The sequence below is a fragment of the Pavona decussata genome, unplaced genomic scaffold, assembly GCF_977016875.1.
Source record: "Pavona decussata unplaced genomic scaffold, jaPavDecu1.1 SCAFFOLD_155, whole genome shotgun sequence".
NCBI classification, from domain to species: Eukaryota; Metazoa; Cnidaria; class Anthozoa; order Scleractinia; family Agariciidae; genus Pavona; species Pavona decussata.
In genome coordinates, this window is record NW_028145567.1 from 1,259,843 (window position 1) to 1,281,524 (window position 21,682).

Genomic DNA, 21,682 nt, shown 5'->3' on the forward strand with positions numbered 1-21,682 from the left:
ATTATAGTTTCTCCTTCAAAATCAGTTTGTTTGAGAAGTTATATCAAACACTCGTCACAGTGTTTCATCACAATACCAAAAACCTCGTATTTTCAACTCTCTTCTTGGTATTTGATATGTGATAAAACACTGTGTCTCGTGTTTGATATATTACTTATGCAATCAAACGGGCAAAGAGGAAAATAATACCATTGATACTGGATAAATAGTTTTCGAAAAAAACGCATTTAGAAGGTTACAATTGAGAAATTTGAAGCCGGTTTACAGCGTAGAATCTAAATACCAATTACTTTAATCCAGCGAGAGATTTCGATGACAGAATCCAATTGAGTCATTTCATAGCATGTAAACACGGTTCTTTTTCAGTGAGTAAGCTAAACTATCGCTGAAGTGAAATCTATTCAGCATGCTACGTTCCTGCAGTGCTGTTTAATAGGTGCGGTTACACTGGCCATTTTACCCTTGGGTAAATCGCCCTTGCCCTCATGGAAGCAACTTTTTGTGTGTAACCGACATTCCCAGAGTGAAATTGCCTTGGGGAAATTTCCATGGATACGTCAAAAAGAACAAAAGAATTTCCTATGACAGTTCCAGGCGCGTTTACCATTTGCACAAAAAATCCGGTTGGAATAGAACGCTTCACATGGTACGGTTTTTCCAGTTTCAACGGTTTGGCTGGCCCGAGTCCCCTGTGGCTCACGAAAAATAATGAAACAAAATAGCGCACAGTTGTTGAGCACGATTCCGTTGCAATTCTACACCTCCAAGAGTTTTGGCCCCTCAAAATTAAGAATAGTTCAAATTGAATTATTTACTTACCTCTGCAGTCATGATTCAGATACTCAGTAGTTGTGAAAAATATTGCTTCACAAAGAGTGCAACGCCATGCCGTAGTCGCCATCTTGAATTACAAACGGAATTTTCCGGTCATTTCGGTTGGAATGGGAAAAGAGGAATAAATCTGAGCATTTTCATATTTTCCAGAAACGTTCAGTCCAGTGGAATGGCCTGAACCATTTAAACTTCCAACCGAAAATTCCAGTTTTTGTTGTCAAATGGTAAACGGCCAGAGGTAAGTTCTATGTGTTAAGGAGAACTCAAAGCGGCTCAACCAACCACGAGAAAGTGAAATGTACGAAACACTAGAAATCACGTGTTGTTTACGTGCTGTGCGCCAAATCCTACCCGCTACTGCGGTTTTTCGAACTTAACAACAGTCACACCATGGCAGGTTTTCAAGCGTTTCTGTAAGTAATTTTTATATATTTAAATGTGTTTCAAATGTAGAAGGGAACTTTATAAACTCGTTTTGAAAGCTACAGATTTCTTGTACAAATTCATGGCAGCATTTAATTGCTATAGGTTTCGCTAGTCCCATCATTAATCAACGTGATCGGTAGCATTCACCGGTTGCTAAACGCCATAAACTAACAGCTACTCGCTTGTCTCGCATCCTGGTGTTTTGACGTTCCAGGTTTGGGCCTACAAGTTGGCAGATAAATTCAAAAGTGCCTCGAGACGCGCGAAAGTTCTCTTCCACCAGTGGTCCAGATTCCTATCGTTCAAAAGTCGCTGAAACCAATTTTGTGGTCGCGGAAATGCCCTGGCTCGTCTACGTTGGCGAACGACGACTCGACGTCTTCTTAAATAGAAATGTAAAAAGTGCAATATCTGGAAAAAAGTATTTATTGTCGGCGTCGACGTTCTCTTCTTAAAATAATTTGCTTAACTACTAAATCTATTTGAAGTGGAAGTTGTAATAAAAGCAGCAGAATTACCGAAAACATTTCACGCTTCGTGTCATCCATGTTTGCATTTATCAGTGTTTCCCGCCAAATCGGGTAAAGCTTTACTGTTCCCCTCAGGCAATTTATCAGCGTGTAACCGCAAGTATGAAATCGATCAAAACCCAGAGTGAATCCAACCCAAGCTATTTAACCGTGGGGAGCTTTGGGAAGGGCTGTAGTGTAACCGCACCTATTATGCTGTACAGTTTGGCCTTGGGTCTCAAGATTATTACAAATTATAACCCACCCATTAATTTTCCCGCGATTTAATTGGCTACTTTACGTCACGTGGTGCAAATTCACAGGACGGTTATCACGCAATAGCCCCCGCCTGCGTCGATATTTGCCCTCCTATTATTTCCATTGAAAAGAAACAAAGCCAGCGGAAAAAAGCCAGCTCAAGAGTTTCACCTTTTCATCTTTATTATTTTACATGGAAGAAAAACAAACTCGTTTTGTAGATTTCCAGTCACGTTTACAGCAAAAAGCTGGTCGCAAATGCTGTTCCGGAAAGTACAAAAATTTCAACGAAACATGCTGTCAACGTATACGTACGTCTTTGAAAGTGAAGAAAGTTACGAGTAGACTTTCAGATTTAGTCCTGTGAGATAGTTTGTCAAATTTTGGTGCCTGTTTACGTGAATTGTGCGCATCCCCATCAGATCAGCACTGGCTTTTTTACGGAGCGGTTTTCGCGCGATGTAAAAATTAATAGGAGGGTTATAAGATAAATAAAACCCTTTCTCGCTTGCTGGTATGTCGGCTGATAATGGCCTTGGCTGAGAGATTGTCCTCAAAATTTCGAATTTGCCCTCGAAGCTTCGCTTCTCGGCCAAATATTCATTTTTCGGACAATCTCTCAGCCGCGGACATTATCAGCCGACTTACCAGCCGCCTGATGCGGTTTATTTACTTAGTGTTCATTTTGAGTGATCTTGAGAGAGAATTGTAAACATGATTCATTGAGGGTGTAAATGAGCCAAACTCGGCTCCGCCCAATTAACTTAGTCAACATTTACCTTAATTAACGGGAGCATTCAAAGTTTTGACCAGTTTTCATCTAAGAGAAGCTTTTTCGTATGCTGCAGCTGCATTACCAAATTGGAGACTACGTGTAGCGTGGGTTACACCTCATTTCATAGCATGTAAAGCCGGTCCTTATTGAGTGAGTTATGCTATTATTCAGCACGCTATGTTTCTGTGGTGCCGTTTATTATGCTGTACAGGGTGGATTTGAGTCCCAAGATTATTAAAAAGTGTAAGTCATTGTTAATGTTCTTGAGAGAGAATTGTAAACATGATTCAGTGAGGGTGTAAATGAGTCATACAAGCTCCGCCCAGTTAATATCAACATCAGTATACCTGAATTAACTGGAGCATTCAAAGTTTTGATCATTTTTCATCTGAGGGAAGCTTTTTCGTATGCTACACCTGCATAAACAAATTTGAGACTACGTGCATCACAAACTACAGCTGAAACTATACTGGCATGAAATAGAATATTGTGGTGTAGGTTTTTTCCCTATTAAGTCACACAATACTGAGAAGCTTCAAAGGATGTTTTGGGTTCGGACACGTTCGGATGATTAAAAGTTATGGATCGTACAAAACGTGAAGGAGGTGTATATTTAGTCGGAACCTACAGTATATAACTAAAGTATACGTGACTCTAAAAGACTATGAATCTAGCCAATGGCACGGTTTGCATGTAGTTACTGTGAATCCTCTGAAAAAGGTTCCTCTGATTCCCCATCCTACAAGCAAGAATAGCCCTGACAAATAAATATCCCTGAAAATGTGCACGACCTTTTACTGTTTCATTCAGGAAACTTGCCAATTATTGTCGAGAATTTTTAAACTTATAGAAAGCTCAGTCCAGCCAATAGGCAATGTCCTGCGGAGTTGGGGAACTCAAACCTGCCAATGAAACTACGCGATTACTCACGTGCGCTTAACTGCTTATAGTTCCCCCTTTTATGGGGTCCTAGAATCTCAGCTATCAGTCAATTTTAAAAAATTTAAGCCATTTCTCAGCTATCAGGTAAAATTTCCGTCATCTCTCAGCTATCAGCAGGAGCCCACTGCTATTAGTCAGAATCATGCCGGATCTCAAACTGCCTATGAAGTAAAAACCTAAGATTTATTTCGATTACTTGAAAGACCTTTCAAATTGAAGAAGGATGGTGTTTTTCTTTTTGCTTTTCTCGATTCAGAGTTGGTCATGTTTTGTATTATGCAAATTAGCCGGAGTAACGTTCGACGTCATAATTGGTTCTCCGAAAAGTACAAAATCAACAATATCTCTGGAAATTTATGGGTTGATGAGTATAATTCCCAATGATTCATTAGGGACCTTACGAAAACACGACGGCGACGACAACGACAACGCCAGAAAACAAAAGGCTAAACTGGAGCAAAAACAATCGCTCTGCACGTGCGTTTTAAATTTTGGTAAATTTCTTTGCCATCATGCTCTGCTAAACAACAACGTGAAATGACCAAATTGAAGTTTTTGTGGAGAACGTAAACACAAGACGATTAATTTTTCATTCTCTTCCTTAACTTGAACGCCACGTCTACCAATTTGTAGAAGCTGAACGAGTTAAAATGATCGCCAAGTAACAAAAATGAAATAAAGTTAGAAAGTGACGATTTCGTTGGCGTTGCCGTACGAATGCAATACGTATTGCATTCGTAAGGTCTCTATCAAGGTTTTGTAGAGAACATGAACACACGACGGTGATTTTTCTTCTCTTCTTACTTGAACACCGTTCCTATCAATTTAGTTCCCGGATACTTCGCCCACATTGTACAAGTTGAACAAATTGGACTATTAAATTGCCAAGTAGTACAGGGAACGCGAACTTATATTTTCAAGTGACGTTTCGTTGCCGTTGCCGTTGCCGTCGTCGTTGCTTAAGCTCCCTAGTTCCTCTTCCTGACGACCGCACGCGGGGGCGATCGTTCAACTTCTAGAAACAACTTGATTACCAAGTTTGAAGTCGCAAGCAAAACTAAACGCTGTAGCCGAGGCAAAGTTTAGGCATCTCAGCAAAAAGTCTTCTGAACGCTTCCATGTACGTTTGAAAGAAATGACAATTCCCGGGCGTAGCCGACGGTTACAATTTTAGCTCTGATTCTCATCGCCTTTATCCCTAAGCATGCCCTCTCTTAGCGTCCGCCTCTCTTAGCGTCCGCGCCGAGTGCGATCACAGAGTGCCTCACAGAAGCGCCGAGTGCCACACAGAAGCTGAGGGTTTGAGTGAGAAGTTAATCCGCGCGTCTTATTTTTCTCGCCCCTTTATTTCGCAACCTAACATTCGAGAGAGAGGAAACCTGAGGAAACGGACTGTAGTCTGTCACTTCCTTTTACGGGTTACGTCATCGCCGCTTTTTGACACTGCTGGTAAGTGAAGCTTCCGTAACCAAATATGGTAATGTAAAATCGTGCCTGGTGCAAAGCGAAGGAAGTTCTGCGAAATGATCATAGTGGTTTCGAAATCGCTTCGCTCAGGACGTTTTCTTGCGTTTTCGGGCTTCGTTGCGAGGTGTTCCAAGCTCATTGGAGATGAAACCTTTCACATGTGTTCTACTTGCCTTCCTTCTTTCTTGCTGCCATGCAGATGTGTACATGCACAACCCTCGAGGTACAAATAATCGCTTAAACGAGAGGTCGGCGGAGAGGCGAAATGCCAACAGACTGTTTGATTCTCAGGTATTGTGCATCTAGTGCTTCTCCTGTGTTACCACCTAAATCGATTTTGTGTTTCATAAATTACTTTATCATGGCTGATAATCACGAACGCTTCACTAATTATGGAAGCGACAGGATCATTTTATGGATGAGCTCCATACATACAGTAGTACGATAATATATGCAACCATTCTAAGTTAATTCGGAAACGGTTCAAAATTGAACTAGCTAATAAAGGATGTAGGTTATAATAAACTTGCATATATTCATCAAATTTCGTCTGTTGTGAAATAAATTTCCAATGGTTGTCTCAAACTATTCAGAACTATACTGATGGAATTTCATTTATTTCTGACTATTCGTTTCTGGTGAGGCAGTTTTCTTTGTTTCAACAGTCCTGAAGTGCCAAAATCCACCAGCACAGTAGGGATATAAGTTATATGGGTATCTAATATTGTAATAAGTCTTCTCTTCTAATAAATTGTTGTTCAGTTGTTATAATTTGGGGAATTATATTTTTTTTAAAGTTTTGTGGAGCTTATAAATTATATGCATGGAAGATTGAATATGCACTTCCAGAAAATATCCATTAACTCCCCACACAGAAGGCTTTTTGTTCTGCCCCCCCCCCCCCCCTTCCCACCCCATCACCCAGGTAATTCCAGTTTAGCTTCATACTTTGCTCCTCAAATTTGGCTTTTAAGATCCCCCTCCCCCTACCCTCAAGGAATTTCCAATTTTTGGAACTGCACAAAATATGTGTCATGAGCATAAGTGAGAATGTGAGGTATTTTTTTAACCCTTTTACTGCGGGCCATTTTTTCACCCATGTGCCGACCAGACTCGTCGCAATAATCTTCACTGAATCTTCATCACTTTCGCCGTCAAATTCATTTCCAAAAATGTCTTACTCGTCAGCAGAATCATTCCAAAGTCTCTCTAGAACATTGTCAGCTGTGTGTCCACTCGTTGCTTGTAATTTTCAAGCGAAAAAAGGATGAAGTAATCACAAAATTCACCCAAAAACCACACGTGGAAATCCAAGATGGCGGATAATTTGTAGTTGACAAGAAAAAACAAATCTGGTAGGATTTTGGTCATGTATCTGTCACCCTGGCCCTCATAAGTTTATTTATATGCGGTTTCATTGTTTTTAATATGTGCGGTATTATTCATATAAGCACTGTAACTAAGGACGTACTGAGTATGTCTTCATAGCATATGAGTAATCTGATACAGGAAGTACGTCCTTGTAGCAGTGAAAGGGTTAATCAATGCTCTTCCAGGTATTTTCCTGTACAATATCTGTTCCTGTTACATGTCACATGTGCATTGGAAAAGGAAACAAATTTATGTGACCCCTCATTACAAGTCAACCCCCGACCTAATATACACAGTGGTCAATGCCTTTGCCACTGTGTTACCTGGCTACTATAATTATGCTTTGCAGAAAATATCCATACATGGATACCTTTGCCACTGACGCTTTATGTGTGGCTGTCAAACCCATCCTGCCCCTTTGATAATTTGATAATTCCTTCTTTACCACACTTGAGGCCTGTTGAATCAATGCCACACCTTTCTTGTTTCATAACTGGGGTTAAATAAAATTCACCCAACTTCGTTCCATTATGCAGTAAGATTGTAAATTCTCTTTTTTATATACAGAACAATAACCGTGGCGGATACAACGTTGGAGATAAAACGGACAAGCCTGCCAATACTGCCGCTGACCAGTTCAATATGGTACACTGTGATGAAAAATAGATTGTTGAATTTGAAAATTACCCAAATCTTCTATCTAACATTTACATTATTACTAACCCCCCTCCCCCCCCTTAGATCGGTGACCATTATAGTCCATCACAGGATATCCATTGTGAAATGACAAGGTGCATTACTACTCCCTTCTATATAGGAGAATAAGTCCATCACAGTCTACAGCATTACAACTTTCCCTTGTTAAGATACTGAGCCTGAAGCAACTTTGCTACCCCTGATAAGATACTGAGCCTGAAGCAACTTTGCTAGAAGTATTGATATTCCCCTTAAATGGAACACCAAACCATTACAGGGATACCCGGACATCATTATGTTAGGTTTCCTTATTGGTACCCATTTACGTATGTACATGTATGCTGTATGTACCTGGTCAGCAAGATGCAAATGACTGGATTGCCCTAGTTTCTTGTCCAAGGTGAACAGTCTGATCCTACAACTGTATCTTTGGATTGAAAAATCTAATAATTATGTTCACCACTACTAACAGTATAGCACACCTTTTGTATACTTTGTAATAAATGTGGGGTATTTGCATTTGCATTTTCTCTTGGTATTGTACTGTGCATGTACGACTTCTTTCAAGAGTACTGATGCAAGGATTGCTTATTGATGATTTTAGATTTTGTGACTCATGTGCAATAAGGTTTTATGAGCCAGCCTGAGTGACTAGACATCATATGGAAAGCTTATATTGAAAAAACAAATAAGTGACCTTTCACCTCTTGTTTTAAAAATTTGACAGAACACTTGCCTCAGTTAAGGGCACCATTTGAGGGTCCTTTACACCCTTTTTGGAGATAATTTTCAATTACTGTAGAGGCACTTATGGGGTGAAATTAGTGTTTTGCAAAATACTAATAATTATTACAGTATTTATATTAACTTATTTATAGTTAATATAAATAATAGACAACTAATAGAATAATTGCAATAAATATTAATAAATTATTATAATAAATAACAGGTTTAATAATAATGCTAAGGAGCTTTTTATATTGCTGCTAATAAATGTGGTTTGTAGTGTTTGTTTTACTGACAGTCTTCAGTTGTATAGTACATGTACATAACATATCAAAAACAATGTAACTTTATAAAATTAATAGTTTATAATCACTTTTGAAAAAACAATGGTGTCCAATACGTTTATTGTCAAAGGGTCTGTCATGTAGTAACACAGAATTCCTTTAGTAATAATTTGTGTGCACCCATGTTTGACACACTTTTGCAAATTTCATATATGCCAATAATAATTTACATTTGAAGGGGTGCATGGAAAAAAGCCTTATAAGTAACATCTGATGGACTGCTTAATTCTCCTAGCAAATTGCCTTGTTCTTTCTTGTATAAGCAAAGGAGAATTTGACATAAGTTCAGATGTCAGAGGGCTTTTTTCCACTCGCCCCTTCATTTAATTGCAATAGCCCAGTGATGCTGTGCAGAGTAAACCCTGACTTATGGGTAAAACCCTTTCTTTCTACTACTCATTTTCTGCATGGTCGCAATTGAATAATAACATTTTACACATATTAGGGGCATTTTATCAAGGGGTGAAGGTTGCAGTGTTGTTTGTTAGAGTGAGGGAACTGATTAGAGGAAATGTTGTGCATTTTGCAGAATTTTTTCCAAAGTGGAGTCACAGGCAAATCCTACTTGACATTTGAGTGGACCAATCAACATGGATCTGGTGGAAATGATGATATGAACCCTCATAAGATGAACAGTAACATTGTGCTGCAGTATAAGTGTCAATGGGTACCTCAAACAGTTGATGCCGAAACTTTACGCAATGGCATAAATACAAATACTCCAAAGTTCACCGCTTCAAATAAGAAGGACGAAACTGCACAACAGTATCAGACCCGCAAAAATAAAGATAAGGACATAAACAGAGGCCTACATGAGTCATGGGATTGGTATGAGAAATGCAAGAGAAGGGAACGGAATCAGGGTGAGGACCTGTTACTAACAGTGCAATCCAAATGCATAAACAAGAAAGCCATAATGCTTAATAAGTGGCCAAATTTTTGCTCCATTTTATGCCTCTCTCTGCATGTTTTTTTATCCTTTCTCTTTTTCAAAACAATCAAGCTAATTGGATAGTCTTAGTCCATAACCTGGAAACAGGGTTCCCTTCCCTTCCCACCCCCTACTCTTGCCGGAAAGGTTATTTTTTTTTTCCATTGGATTGTCAGTGTGTGTGTGAAATGTGAAATGATTAATATAATTATTATTATGTTGTCTGCCGCCCGCCCACCGTGTCAACATAAACCTATTTTGCCAAGTTTCCTGAATTCACACGTAGAATAATGGCAGATAAAGATCTGCATTGGAAAATCCAAAGTTTGCAAGTTGTTCAAGTATGTAATACTATATATAAAGCCCATTGTGGTGTAATTTCAACACGGTGTTTAACTCCCTTGTCTAAATTTTTGGTAATTTTTTCTTGGTAATCTGCAGTGTAAACCCCAATTGTCTGTATTATTTTGTTTCCCTGGTGTCAGAACAGTTATTCAAAACTAGAAAAAAATTTCACTTAAACATTGTCTCAGAGAAATTTAATTTTTATTATATCTGTATTTGCAACTTAATCAACATATCTTGGCGTTTAAATAAATTTTCCCATGTGCCGAGCAATGTATACGAACAGTGAGAATTGTGCATGTTGATCACTCACTCACTCATCCCTATTAGGTCAGGTGGCATGCAGGGCATGAGCAACCTAATCCCTCCACTTCTGCCGGTCCTTCGCCATGACTGCAATCGTCTCCAGGTCTTTCCCATCTGTTGTGCACATTTCCTTCTCCAGTTTTGGTTGCCACATGATCTTCGGATGACCCTACCTTTGCTTTCCCGCTGGTGTTCAGGGCCAGGCAGTCTTGGCGAAGGAGGCTTTGTGGCGGGTGACATGGCCAATCTACCTCCAGCGCCTCCTCATTAGGATGGTAGTCACAGATTTGGTTCCACTCCTTTCAAGCAGGTCTTTGTTTGAAATGCACATGTTGATATTGGGTTATTCCAGAAAAAATCCACACCCCCCCGAAGGATGGGGTCGTTTTTTAACCCCCCCTCTCACCTGGATTTCCTGAAGCACAGGACCCCCTCTCCTGTCTGGATTTCCAAAACAAAAGACCCCCCCTCCCGCCTGGATTTCCGGGAAAAAAAATATTAGGCTTAAATTTAATTTATTTTTAATATAAAATACGCACAATCGCGTCTAGAAGATGTTCTTTTTTAGTTTCTAAAGCTTCTGCTAATATTAAAAACTCTATCGCGTGGAACTAAAAAAAAAAAAAGGAGCAACAATGCAAAAAAGCGAACGAGTTCATCCTTTGTGCCCAATGGACAACACCCATGGAATCTTAAAACGGCACGCAGAAAACGCACTGCATGGCTGCTTGTTCAACTGTGCTACAGACCATGGGACTTCAGAGAGGTTACCACTGTATATGTTGCAGGAACCCGTCCAAGAACTTTCTCCTTCTGTTGCTTTCGCAATAACTTACGTTTCCAAAATTTTTGCGAGGTACAGATGGCTACAAGTTCCTCTCAAGTATTTTCGACGAAGAGGGAATGTTTGGCCCAAAATTCTTTGGAATTATCTTCTTCAGCTAATAGCTCTTCTTTCTTGCTTGCACAAGTAAAAAATTCTTCCGCCTGACGCAGTGGAATCCACGTTAAGAATGCAATGGCACACAACGGTGGCGCGCTGGGTCTGGTACGAATAGAAATGTGTCAGGCGTTTCAAACTCTTCGTTGCAACAATGTTGCGATGGCTCGTTCTTTACTATCTTGTTGTTCGCGTTTTCTGCTATAAAAGGACCTGCGAAGGAACTTAGATTATCATTTATTTTAGGTGAGAAATATGTGAACAAAATATTTCTATTATTTTCAGGGTCTGAGAGCGCTGAAGTGTCACCGAACTAAACGTTCGAATCGCGTGAACTATCGGTCGAAATGACTCCTGCAGAAGACTTTCTTGAGTTCAACCCTCCCTCCCGCCTGGATTTCCAGAGTGTTTGACCCCCCCTCCAGTGAGAATTTCCAGAATCCCATCCGTCGGGGAGGTGTGGATTTTTTCTGGAATAACCCATTGCAACTTACAGATGGTTAACAGCTTTGTTTATGCTATGTATATACAGGTTTGTTTACTGCTGATCAAAAGCTTGCTGGCAAACAGAGTATCTATACACGACAGAATCCCACAGGCACGCGGCGAGGATATGAGTGTCCAGAGGAAAGAGACTACTACCCTTACTGGCATCCAACAGAATGGAAGGATATTGCAGTGTTGACTAGTGATGTGTCACGCTGTGAATATTACAAGAAACACAGCTTCAATGTTGAGCCCAAAGGTTGGTCTGCTTGTTGTTGCATACTTACTGTATAATACGATCTGTAACTGGCCTGTAATTATATTATTAGACGTATTATTGTCTTCAACAATCATGTTCTCGGTGGATATAACTGTATGCATGGTCCATTGGTTTATTTGTTTTGTACTTTTTAACTTAAAGTCAAGTTTATTAACTTGTGAATGTGCACATGGGCAATGAACGAGATATTGTAATGTGGGGCGAATTTCACTCGCTTGCTCGGTCGAAATTCAGCTGTCAATTTTATATCAATTTATTCGGAATTTAATCAAAATCATTAATTATTCATGAGTCTACGAATAGTGCATATTGTATTCACCATCAGCCGCCATTACGTTGCAATAAACGAGGACGTAAACTCAACAAATAACTTTTCCTTAACCCTTTCACTGCTACAAGGACGTACTGAGTACATCCTGTATCAGTTTACTCATATGCTATGAGGACGTACTCAGTACGTCCTAAGTTACAGTGCTGGTATGAATAATACCGCACATATTAAAAACAATTAAACCGCATATAATAAACTTAAGAGGGCCTGGTAAAGACTCGTACATTTGGTGACAGATACATGACCAAAAAACCTACAAGATTTGTTTTTTCTTGTCAACTGCAAATTATCTGCCATCTTGGATTTCCACGTGTGGTTTGTGGGTGAATTTTGTGATTACTTCATCCTTTTTTCGCTTGAAACTTACAAGCAATGAGTGGACACACAGCTGACGATGTTCTAGAGAGGCTTTGGAACGATTCTGTACGAGTAAGAGATTTTTGGCAATGAATTTTACGGCAAAAGTGATGAAGATTCAGTGAAGATTATCGCGATGAGTCTTTTTTGGTGGTCCGAAGTAATTTGACCGTTAAAATCGTAACGGCACCTGTACAAGATAGTTCGACACCCTCAACAACTTATAAATACAAAAATTAATCTCGGCTTCAGGAGTCCTGGATGTGTTGTCTTGTGAAATGGTGTGCCGACTTAGAAGTAAACGGTCCTGCAGGGTTCGAATCCTGAGATAAAAATCCAGAGAGAAAAATATTTTCTTTTTTTTTTGTTTCCTTTTTGCCTTTAAAACCCAACCACTTCAAAGGCTCCAAACAAGTTTCAAAATTAAAGCTTTCTTATAAAAATAGTAATATATAAAACTATTCAAGGAGCTCAATCTTGCCGAGAGTTTAACGGCTAAAAATCTAAGCGGCGTAGGATGCAGAATAAAATGCTCAGGCATGAGACCCCTTATTAAGATTGATTTGCTGATTTACTAACTGATTGATTAATTGACTGACTACAAACTGTCTGAATGACTGACTCCAGGACTGTCAGATACATTGACTGACTGACTGACTGACTGACTGACTGGCTGACTGACAGATTGTTCCATTGATTGACAAGTTTGCTAATTTGTGAACTGAGTAATTGATTGAACAGCTGATCAGTTAACTGTCTGACTGACTGATTAAAAGAGATTGACTGTACTTATTGACTGCTCTTTGGTTGATTAAGTCAAGGTCGACTCAGATCATTTGATTAGACTCTGATTATTACATTTATTTCATGCAGTACATGTATGTTACTGCTTTGTTCATTAATGTTCATTTATATTCTCCATTAGGAGAGTGTGTTGAATATTACCCAGGAGGAAAAGTGCGCAAGCCATGGTCAACATACAACAACCCCAAAGATTGCACAGACAATAGTGGCAAATGGATGACATTCACAAACTATTTGGAAAAACTGACTTTAGTGCAATACAATAATGAGCAAAAATGTCGTGCAGCAGGCAAGCGTTTCACATGGGCTGTCCCTCATGGTTCGGACAAGCCAATGTGTTTAGTGAAACTAGATGAACCATACTGTGGCCAGGCACCCTGGACAAGAGACAATCACCTTGGTAACACCCCTGAAGGTGTCACACCAAACTTTACTTGGACAATTCCTTCCTTTCCTTCTGGTCAAGCTCAGCTCTGTGTGTTTAGAATTAGGTAAGCACACACAATTACCCGTAGGGAGTTGGGGGAGGGGGGCATTCTGTTGATAAGTAAGTGCCACCCAGGTAAGGGTTATTTTGGCCATTCTTTTTGGTACATGTATGTTGCCAGTTTGGTTTCAATCGAAAACGGGTCTAGCACTGTAACCATTGTGGTACATTAATGTATAGTGTATGAAAGAGATGTATGATTTTAGAGGCCAAGGGCCTGTTTCTCAAATGTCCTGGTAACTTACTGGGCCTGATAAGTGTCTCTGTTGATAAAGTCAATTTTTGTTAGCTTTTTATACTAATTTTAAAATCTTTTAATTCTGCGAAAACAATGGACAAGTACCATGTCTGTAATCACTGTGTAATTGGCGAAAAAAAAACATTTAAAAATATACTTATTGGGCCCAGTAAGTTACCGGGACTTTCTAGAAACAGGCCCCTGAAAACAGACATGGATTATTGAGGCCCAGGCACTGAAAAATAATTATTACATGTACCACTGGATCTGATTAATGGTAAGAATTTGAGAAACTGAGTAAAACATCCAAGACATCAGTATCTTGATTAATGATCATCAACTGTATAGATCTACACTTTTTGATATCCACCATTTCAGTTATGAGCTTTTTCTCTGCCTAGCTGTTCTTGTGGTTGACTGATTCGAAAATCTTGTAATAAATTATTAAGCTTTTTGATGGAAAAGACATGGCCATGCAAATGGCTTATCTATGGATGTTACAACTGTATTCAGGGCCTAAGATATTATGATCATGGTCAAGGACTTTGCATGAAACTCATTACAATAAGATATTTTAGGAAACCATTGGCCTATCAGAAATTTGGTGCAAGGTTATACAAGGGTTATCCCCTGAGTGAAATTCCTGTTCAAATTAATGTACATCTAAATAAATATTACATTGCTCTCTTTGTTTCAGATATAACATATCAACTGATGACTATGATGGCTGGAAAACTAATTCATCTTATAACAATAAGTAAGTACACTGTATGTATCTTGTGTGTGTTAGCAACTTTAAGTGAGTTGGAATCAAATTATCAGTCTCAATTGGAGGGGGGAGGCTAAGAAAATATGACTCCTAATAGAGTGTGAGAGAGAGGGAGGGCTGCACTTACATAATAATATCTCATCAGTCAGTAAAGGCCAGAAGCTGGGATTACGATGGAAAGGCTTCCTGCAAAGGGGCATGCAATTTAATTTAAAATGTACTAGTGTAAGTGAACAGATTTTTACAGGTTGGGTGGAGGCTGGGCAGTCAGTGGGCTGACCACTTGTCTCTAGAAAAACTGGTTATGAAAACCAACATTTCATGGTCTGTTGTGGCAAGTACACGTAAATATCAGAGTGGTATGAAAGAGTGAAAGAGAGATTCTACCTCTCTAGAGTTTTTGACTTAAATTGCATGTACATGTATACTAAAATAATATAACTGTATTCTGAAAAATTAATTAGTAATTTTATTGTAAGTAGTTTTACTATCTTACTGTGAATACCTTTTAGGCTGATTCAACAAAACCCTGCAATTGACATCGGAGCTACATCGCCCTTGAAATTAGCGATAAACACAGCACAATTTGGACGGACTTTTCAGGACAGGTCACATATCATTAGATTGAGTCAGCGATTAACTGATTCTGTACCGAAGGACAAGGACATCTACAATTTGAATATTCGTGGAAAGAGGGGAAACATAGTGCAGGTATGCATGTATTCCAATACAATACAGCTGTGCTCTACACTATTGCTCAAGGGGGCTCAAATGCAAATGTTGAGTGTTTGGTTCCCAGATTTATTTTGCACGTGGCCTACAAGCAGTGAACTGAAAATATGGCAGGGTTTTCCATACAGTGCATGCATTCCATATCACTGCCTCTTCAGTTTCTGTGTTTGTTTGTTCGTTTGTTTTTTCCTCAAAGGATACTTTTGGCACATTTTGAACAGTGCAATGATAATAATAATAATAATAATAATTTTTGATCAATAATGATTTCTTGAAACATAAGCAAGCGAAAATTAAAGTTAATAGCCACGTTTCGGCGTCATCATGACACCATTCTCAAGGCAAAGTGGATAAATTAACTGTATGCGAATATAAATTTGATTTCTATACTTTACAGTCTCTACAAATTAGCATATTAACAAAGGATCACAAGTTCTTCTGGTCAATACCTTTGCGTGAATCGAGTCTGTTTGCACGTTTAGGGATGGTTTAAGTTTTCTTATGAAAAGCATCTCCTTAATTAGGCAATCAAATTTGTTAGAACATTTAGCTAGCACGTGAAATTGTTCTGAAAGACAATGAGGCACGTTCGAGTTATGTCTATGCCTCGTTGTCTTTCAGAACAATTTCACGTGCTAGCTAAGTGTTCTAACAAATTTGATTGCCTAATTAAGGAGATGCTTTCATAAGAAAACTTAAACCATCCCTAAACGTGCAAACAGACTCGATTCGCGCAAAGGTATTCACCAGAAGAACTTGTGATCCTTTGTTAATATGCTAATTTGTAGAGACTGTAAAGTATAGAAATCAAATCTTCGCATTAATTTATCCACTTTGCCTTGAGAATGGTGTCACGATGACGCAGAAACGTCGGCTATTAACTTTAATTTGCGCTTGCTTATGTTTCAAATAATAATAACACTAATTTAATGAGAGTGACATCAATTACTGATAAGTCAGTAGTTTACAGTGTACATCCCTAACCTATCCTAAACCTACATGTAAGGTACTGTAAGTGTAAATTAAAGTATTGATACAAGTTAAAAGAAATAAACTGTATAGTCAATACTTAAATGTTTGGCAACAGTTCAAGCACTGAACTGCTGACAGTTTTCAGACACTGTTCACTGAAAATGATTAGATGTTTTTATACTGAGAACACTGTCTTAATAAGTAACGACGACTTTACCATGATACTGTGACCTTTATAATACTACTGCATATGACAGCTTGTAATGAGGAGATTTTCGCAAGACATGTTTAACAACTGCATTTAGCTGAGTGGAAGAAGGGTGCCCGGGAAGTCCCAGGGGCCTCCACTGTGACCAGCCGGCCCCTAGACAGTAATACGCTCCCATGGCTGGCAATCCCCGCAACCCAGCCATGAGCCCCCACACCTGGTCATCCGGACACCCGTCACACTGCGTAAGCAGTGGAAAAAAGGGGAATCAAGGGGAGAGGGAGGGAGGGGCAGAAAACCGAGACAATCCTACAAAGCAGTGCTCTGCGCACGCGCTACCTACCAAGAGCCGCTGACCACCCAATGAATGCTAGCTTTTCTTTGTTGTTAACTTAGTTAAATTGCATTTAACTGCATATAATAATTTTTCTCTGAGTTAAGCTAAAGCATAATAATTTAATGGAACAAGTACATGACTTCAGGTACATTTTGTATCATTAGGTCTATCCTGCTGTTGAGTATGACTTTGTTCCCAACAAATTGTCCATCAATAAGGAAACTGATGTGCTTCATATTCAGTGGGCAGGTATGTGATTGTCTTGACATATTTACTGTCATGTTTTAATACTTTTTTTCTTTTAATTAGTACAGCTTGGATGAATTCGATGGAACATACAAATTTTGTCAGTAGATGCATAACATTAGACTCTAAATTTTTAGACTCATCTGTATAGGGTCAAAAGTTACCCTTGAATCTAATTTTTTAACATTAGGGAGTTTTTGATTTAAGTACAAGTATGACTTTCAAATTTGAAACCAGTTAATAATTTACAGTAGTCTCCAACACTAACTCGCCCATTCATGTTGTTTGCCGGTAGATAAGGAGACTCTAAAACAAATTGGTGTGGAGTGATTATCTAAAGCATGCAAATTAAACTAGATTTGAAAAGTCATTAACTTGTACTGAAATCTAAAGGCTATTGACAACTGCTACATTGTAGTGCCACCGGCACAGCAAAGTGCTACACACGGATAAGGCTTGACCTGCAGTATCCAAAGGCTGGCCAATGAGTATAAAATTCAGATGATAATGAGGTGGCCTGGGTGGGATGCTACTGTCCACACTATCCCACACAATTAATCGAACCAGTGCCTACATGTACGCCATTTATATACCAGTCCTACCTGTACATGTACGAACATAATAGATACAATGTGGAAACAAGTTTGACAACACGATGGCAGGGGCCTTGGACCACCAAACTCCACATCTACATGTCCAACAAACTAACTTTATACCACACTTACATGTACTCTCCATAAAATCTCTGACAAGTTGTGCCAAGTTAAGTTGTTGTTTGTTCATTTTGTTTCTTCTTGCCAGGTTCCAACACACATAATAACAACAGCCCAGCAGGAGATGGGCAGGCTGGGGATGCTGGGGAAGGAAGAAGTGGTAGGTGCATTCTTACTTTTAGATGACACTGCACTTGATTATCAGCATCATTCTGCACAAAAGACCACAAGTTAGACCATTTTACCATGTCTCATCCCTACCCTCTTCCCCTTGAATGCCCCCCCCCCCCACCCCTCCTCTTTCAATAAACAAAATGGTTGCTGATGTAATATTTCATCTCCCAGCAAGTAACTGAATGGTAAACAAAGTGAGGTTTGCCATGTTGGCTATGTTTAAACAATGTCATGTACCATCCATTTAGATGATGTGAATGTGTGATTGTTAGGTGACTGTATATCTCCTTTCAGACTACATTAATTATGCTCCTTTCGTTTTTAATCCTACTGACTGACTGTAAATTGCAATCCCAGAAAGCAGTGAAAAGGGTGTAGGCCAAAGCTCCCTTCTTCCCTCCTCCACTGACTTCATCCCAGTCTCCACCATGTTGCAGTTGAAGGCTGAAGCTGGGCAGTTGTTTGCTGTCTGTTTTTGATCTGTATAGTGTATACCCTGTTGTCTTGCACTGCCTGAATAAATGACTCTCCTATGACACAACCTTAGACTTTGTGGACCACATTACTTAAGGAGACAACACAACTACGTGAATGTGGCTCGATCATCCTTGAACGGCATACCTTCTGATGGAAAGATCAACGCACTTCAGTGCCCCACCACACTGTGACCATGTCTCCACTTCCTCTATAATGTGCTACAAAGGACAACTGGAAGGGAGGGGAACTTTTAGTTGAAAGATACGAAACTAGATGCCAATAATGTTATTACAGGTACGGACAGGAATAACATGGTGGAAGCAGACAATCCAGTAGACAACTATCCCCTCCCGTGGGAAATGTCCAAGCTGTTTCAGGGTGCAAAAGTCGTGTGGACAAGCCTGGAATATAAAGACCCCAAACCAGAAGACATTGCTGTTAGCTTGGCAACTGCAGGTATGTCTGATACAACGTAACTGACAGATTCACAGGCTAAACGTTTAGGGTGAGCAATATTTGCCACCCAACTGCATTTTGAATATACAAGTTTGTGTAAACATGGTTCCTACAGAATCTGGGATTCTTTTGAAAAGTATTGAAATTTGCAAACAAGTTTTTTTAACCTGGAAAAAGTATGTAAAATAAGGACAAAATCTGGAAAAAATTGAAAAAATCTGGAGTTTGGTTCTTAATAAAGCTACAACAATTTGTGCTGAATTGCGAAGTGAAATCTAAAATTAATTTCGTCTCTGCCAAAATTATTTCTCCTGTAGGAGTGTGATTTGACTCAATCAAAGTTTTAAGTCTGGTACACGAAAAGAATAATTAATTTTTGTTTGGAAGCAGTATGGAAAAAGTCTTGAATTTTGCATAGAAAATTGTATACAAACCCAGAAGTCTCCTGTAGCTCAGTGGGAGAGCATCAGAACTAGTAATCAGAAGGTCTTAGGTTTGACTCCTGTTAGGAGCAATCAGAATTTTCCGAGTTTGCCTGTGTCAATCACAAAATAATACACTGTCATTCTCGATAATATTGTTCTTTGCCCTCCAAGCACATCACAAAAAGTATGCAAGAGAAAGGTACCTTGGGGTAGTTTAACAAGGTTAAAATATTCCAACTGGCAGGAGTCAGGGTTTCTTTGCATTTACATGTTTGGTCATACAGCTGTACATATATTATTGAACTTGAATCTACCTTGAAACAATCCTACATTTAGCTAGTGATCACAGAACCTCAAGATTCAATAAATTTGGAATCAGCCTAAAAAATTGTTCATACAGTATTACTGCCAGCAACTCCCTTAAGTAAAACGAGGTCATGAGCACTTTTCTTGCAGTAGCTTTTGCTTTTGACTTATCAATGAATGTATTCATTCATTCACAAGGGTATTACAGCTGCCTTCAGAAGAGCAAGAATTGTGATAAAGAGTCGGTGGAAGCTAAAGCAACCAAAATGGATTCCCTTCTCAACAATGCCCCAGCATCCTTCGGGGGCATGATTGTGCAGTTCAGTAACAAGGGGTGTTTTTATTACATCTGCTCACGAAATAACAACTTCTCAAATAGAAGCCAAAAAGGAGTCCTCTGTATCGATTAAATGCTAAACTTGCAGTGCAAGTTTTAATTTAGTAATTGATTTTGATCATGAGTACCTCAATATGTTTTCAATGCTTTCAAAAGATATAAGAGTGTGTACAAATTAAATAGTTTATAATAAAAAAGTATCAATTGACCATGAGTACCTCAATATGTTTTCAATGCTTTCAAAAGATATAAGAGTGTGTACAAGTTAAATAGTTTATAATAAAAAAGTATTGCATGGGTTCACAAAATAACGTTTCAAAATAATGGAAAAGACGAAAACGAGTCCTCAGCAATGAGTTTTTATTAATTAGTAATTTGCCACGTGCCTTGAAATGTCCTCAGGGTTTTTTTTATGAGTTTGTACAAATTGAGTGTATTATAATATAAATAATTATAGAACTTGAAGTAACAGAAAATCATTAGACATTGTTTGACTAAATTTCTGAATTTTCTGATACAAATCTTGTAATGTAAATAAGTTTACTGGCTATTCCAGGACATACAATTAATTGTTAATTATTAAATTAATTATTAATATACCGTCCGCGCCCAAAAGAGTGATTGGGTTTTTTTTTTTTATTATTATTATTATTCAGAAAATGTGCTATTAGCCATTTTCATGAATAATGTCTCCCTGCTTGAGAAAAACTTGAAATGGTTGTGTGATTTGTAATCGTTTTAAAATGTCATATACGGGGTGCATTGTTTCTCGGATATAATTATATTTAATTGTGCTTGCCCTTGGGCTCAGGGCAAACTGGAAAATGTCAATTTACTATGCTTAGTGTTGTAATTGTTAGATTATTATCGGGAGTTTCTTGGTTATGAGAAAAACACTGCTAGTTACAGCACCTAGAAGTATAGCTTTTTGGGTGTTGTTCAGTAATTATATTTAGATTGTAGAGAAGTACAGGGTATATATGAAGTATTGTATTTCCCACTTTCTCGATAAAAGGGTTTTTATGAAACTACATTGCATGATTTTGTACAAAAGAACAGGTATTAATATATAAAATTTCTGCTTAATGTGTAATTAGAATTAATCAGTTTATTGAATTGTAGGAAAGAAGCAAATTGCATGATCTAACATAGAATAATTGTGTATTAATATATGAAATTACTGCTTACAATTTATTAGTGTCAATGTGAATAAAAATACAGTACTTTGAATTGTTTATAATCAGTTTTTCTCCTGATCACGAAATGGTTTTTGTTGTTGCTGTTGTTGTTGGTTAAAAGGTTGTCTTTCTTTTTAACCGTCATTGAACACTAACAAGAATTTAAAAAGGAATGTCTAGCAGACTTTTTACAGAGAAAGTTCTGGTCTTGGCATTGAAGTGCTGAACGATTCTCCAGGTCCGGAGCCCTTGACTAATAATAGAAGGAAATTTCATTAGGAAAGCGGCCTGCATGGCTTGGTACCCACCTTATTTAAGTAATGGGCCATTTCCGAGTTGTTTTGAACCTCGTTATGAAAGCGAGGTTTCTGCAAAAACGTCATCAGCCGCACATCCTACAGATTGTTAGCCAATCACAAGCGTATTTAGCCTTGCATTAGCCAATAGGCGTGCTTTCTTCCTATGGATCGTTAATGACGTAATGAAAACCCAATTTGCC

At 38.6% G+C, this 21,682-nt stretch overlaps 1 protein-coding gene across 1 annotated transcript; it reads left to right on the plus strand.

Annotated features, from left to right (window-relative positions):
* The first annotated feature begins 5,238 nt into the window (after positions 1 to 5,238).
* Positions 5,239 to 20,216, plus strand: LOC146465771 (protein DD3-3-like). Its single transcript, XM_085128036.1, has 11 exons — positions 5,239 to 5,502; positions 7,150 to 7,227; positions 8,878 to 9,211; positions 11,403 to 11,615; positions 13,250 to 13,619; positions 14,551 to 14,610; positions 15,135 to 15,333; positions 17,036 to 17,120; positions 17,919 to 17,990; positions 18,776 to 18,937; positions 19,867 to 20,216. The coding sequence occupies exons 1-11, from the start codon at positions 5,356 to 5,358 to the stop codon at positions 20,076 to 20,078; spliced, it is 1,932 nt and encodes a 643-aa protein (XP_084984162.1). The 5' UTR covers positions 5,239 to 5,355; the 3' UTR covers positions 20,079 to 20,216.
* The last annotated feature ends 1,466 nt before the right edge of the window (positions 20,217 to 21,682 follow it).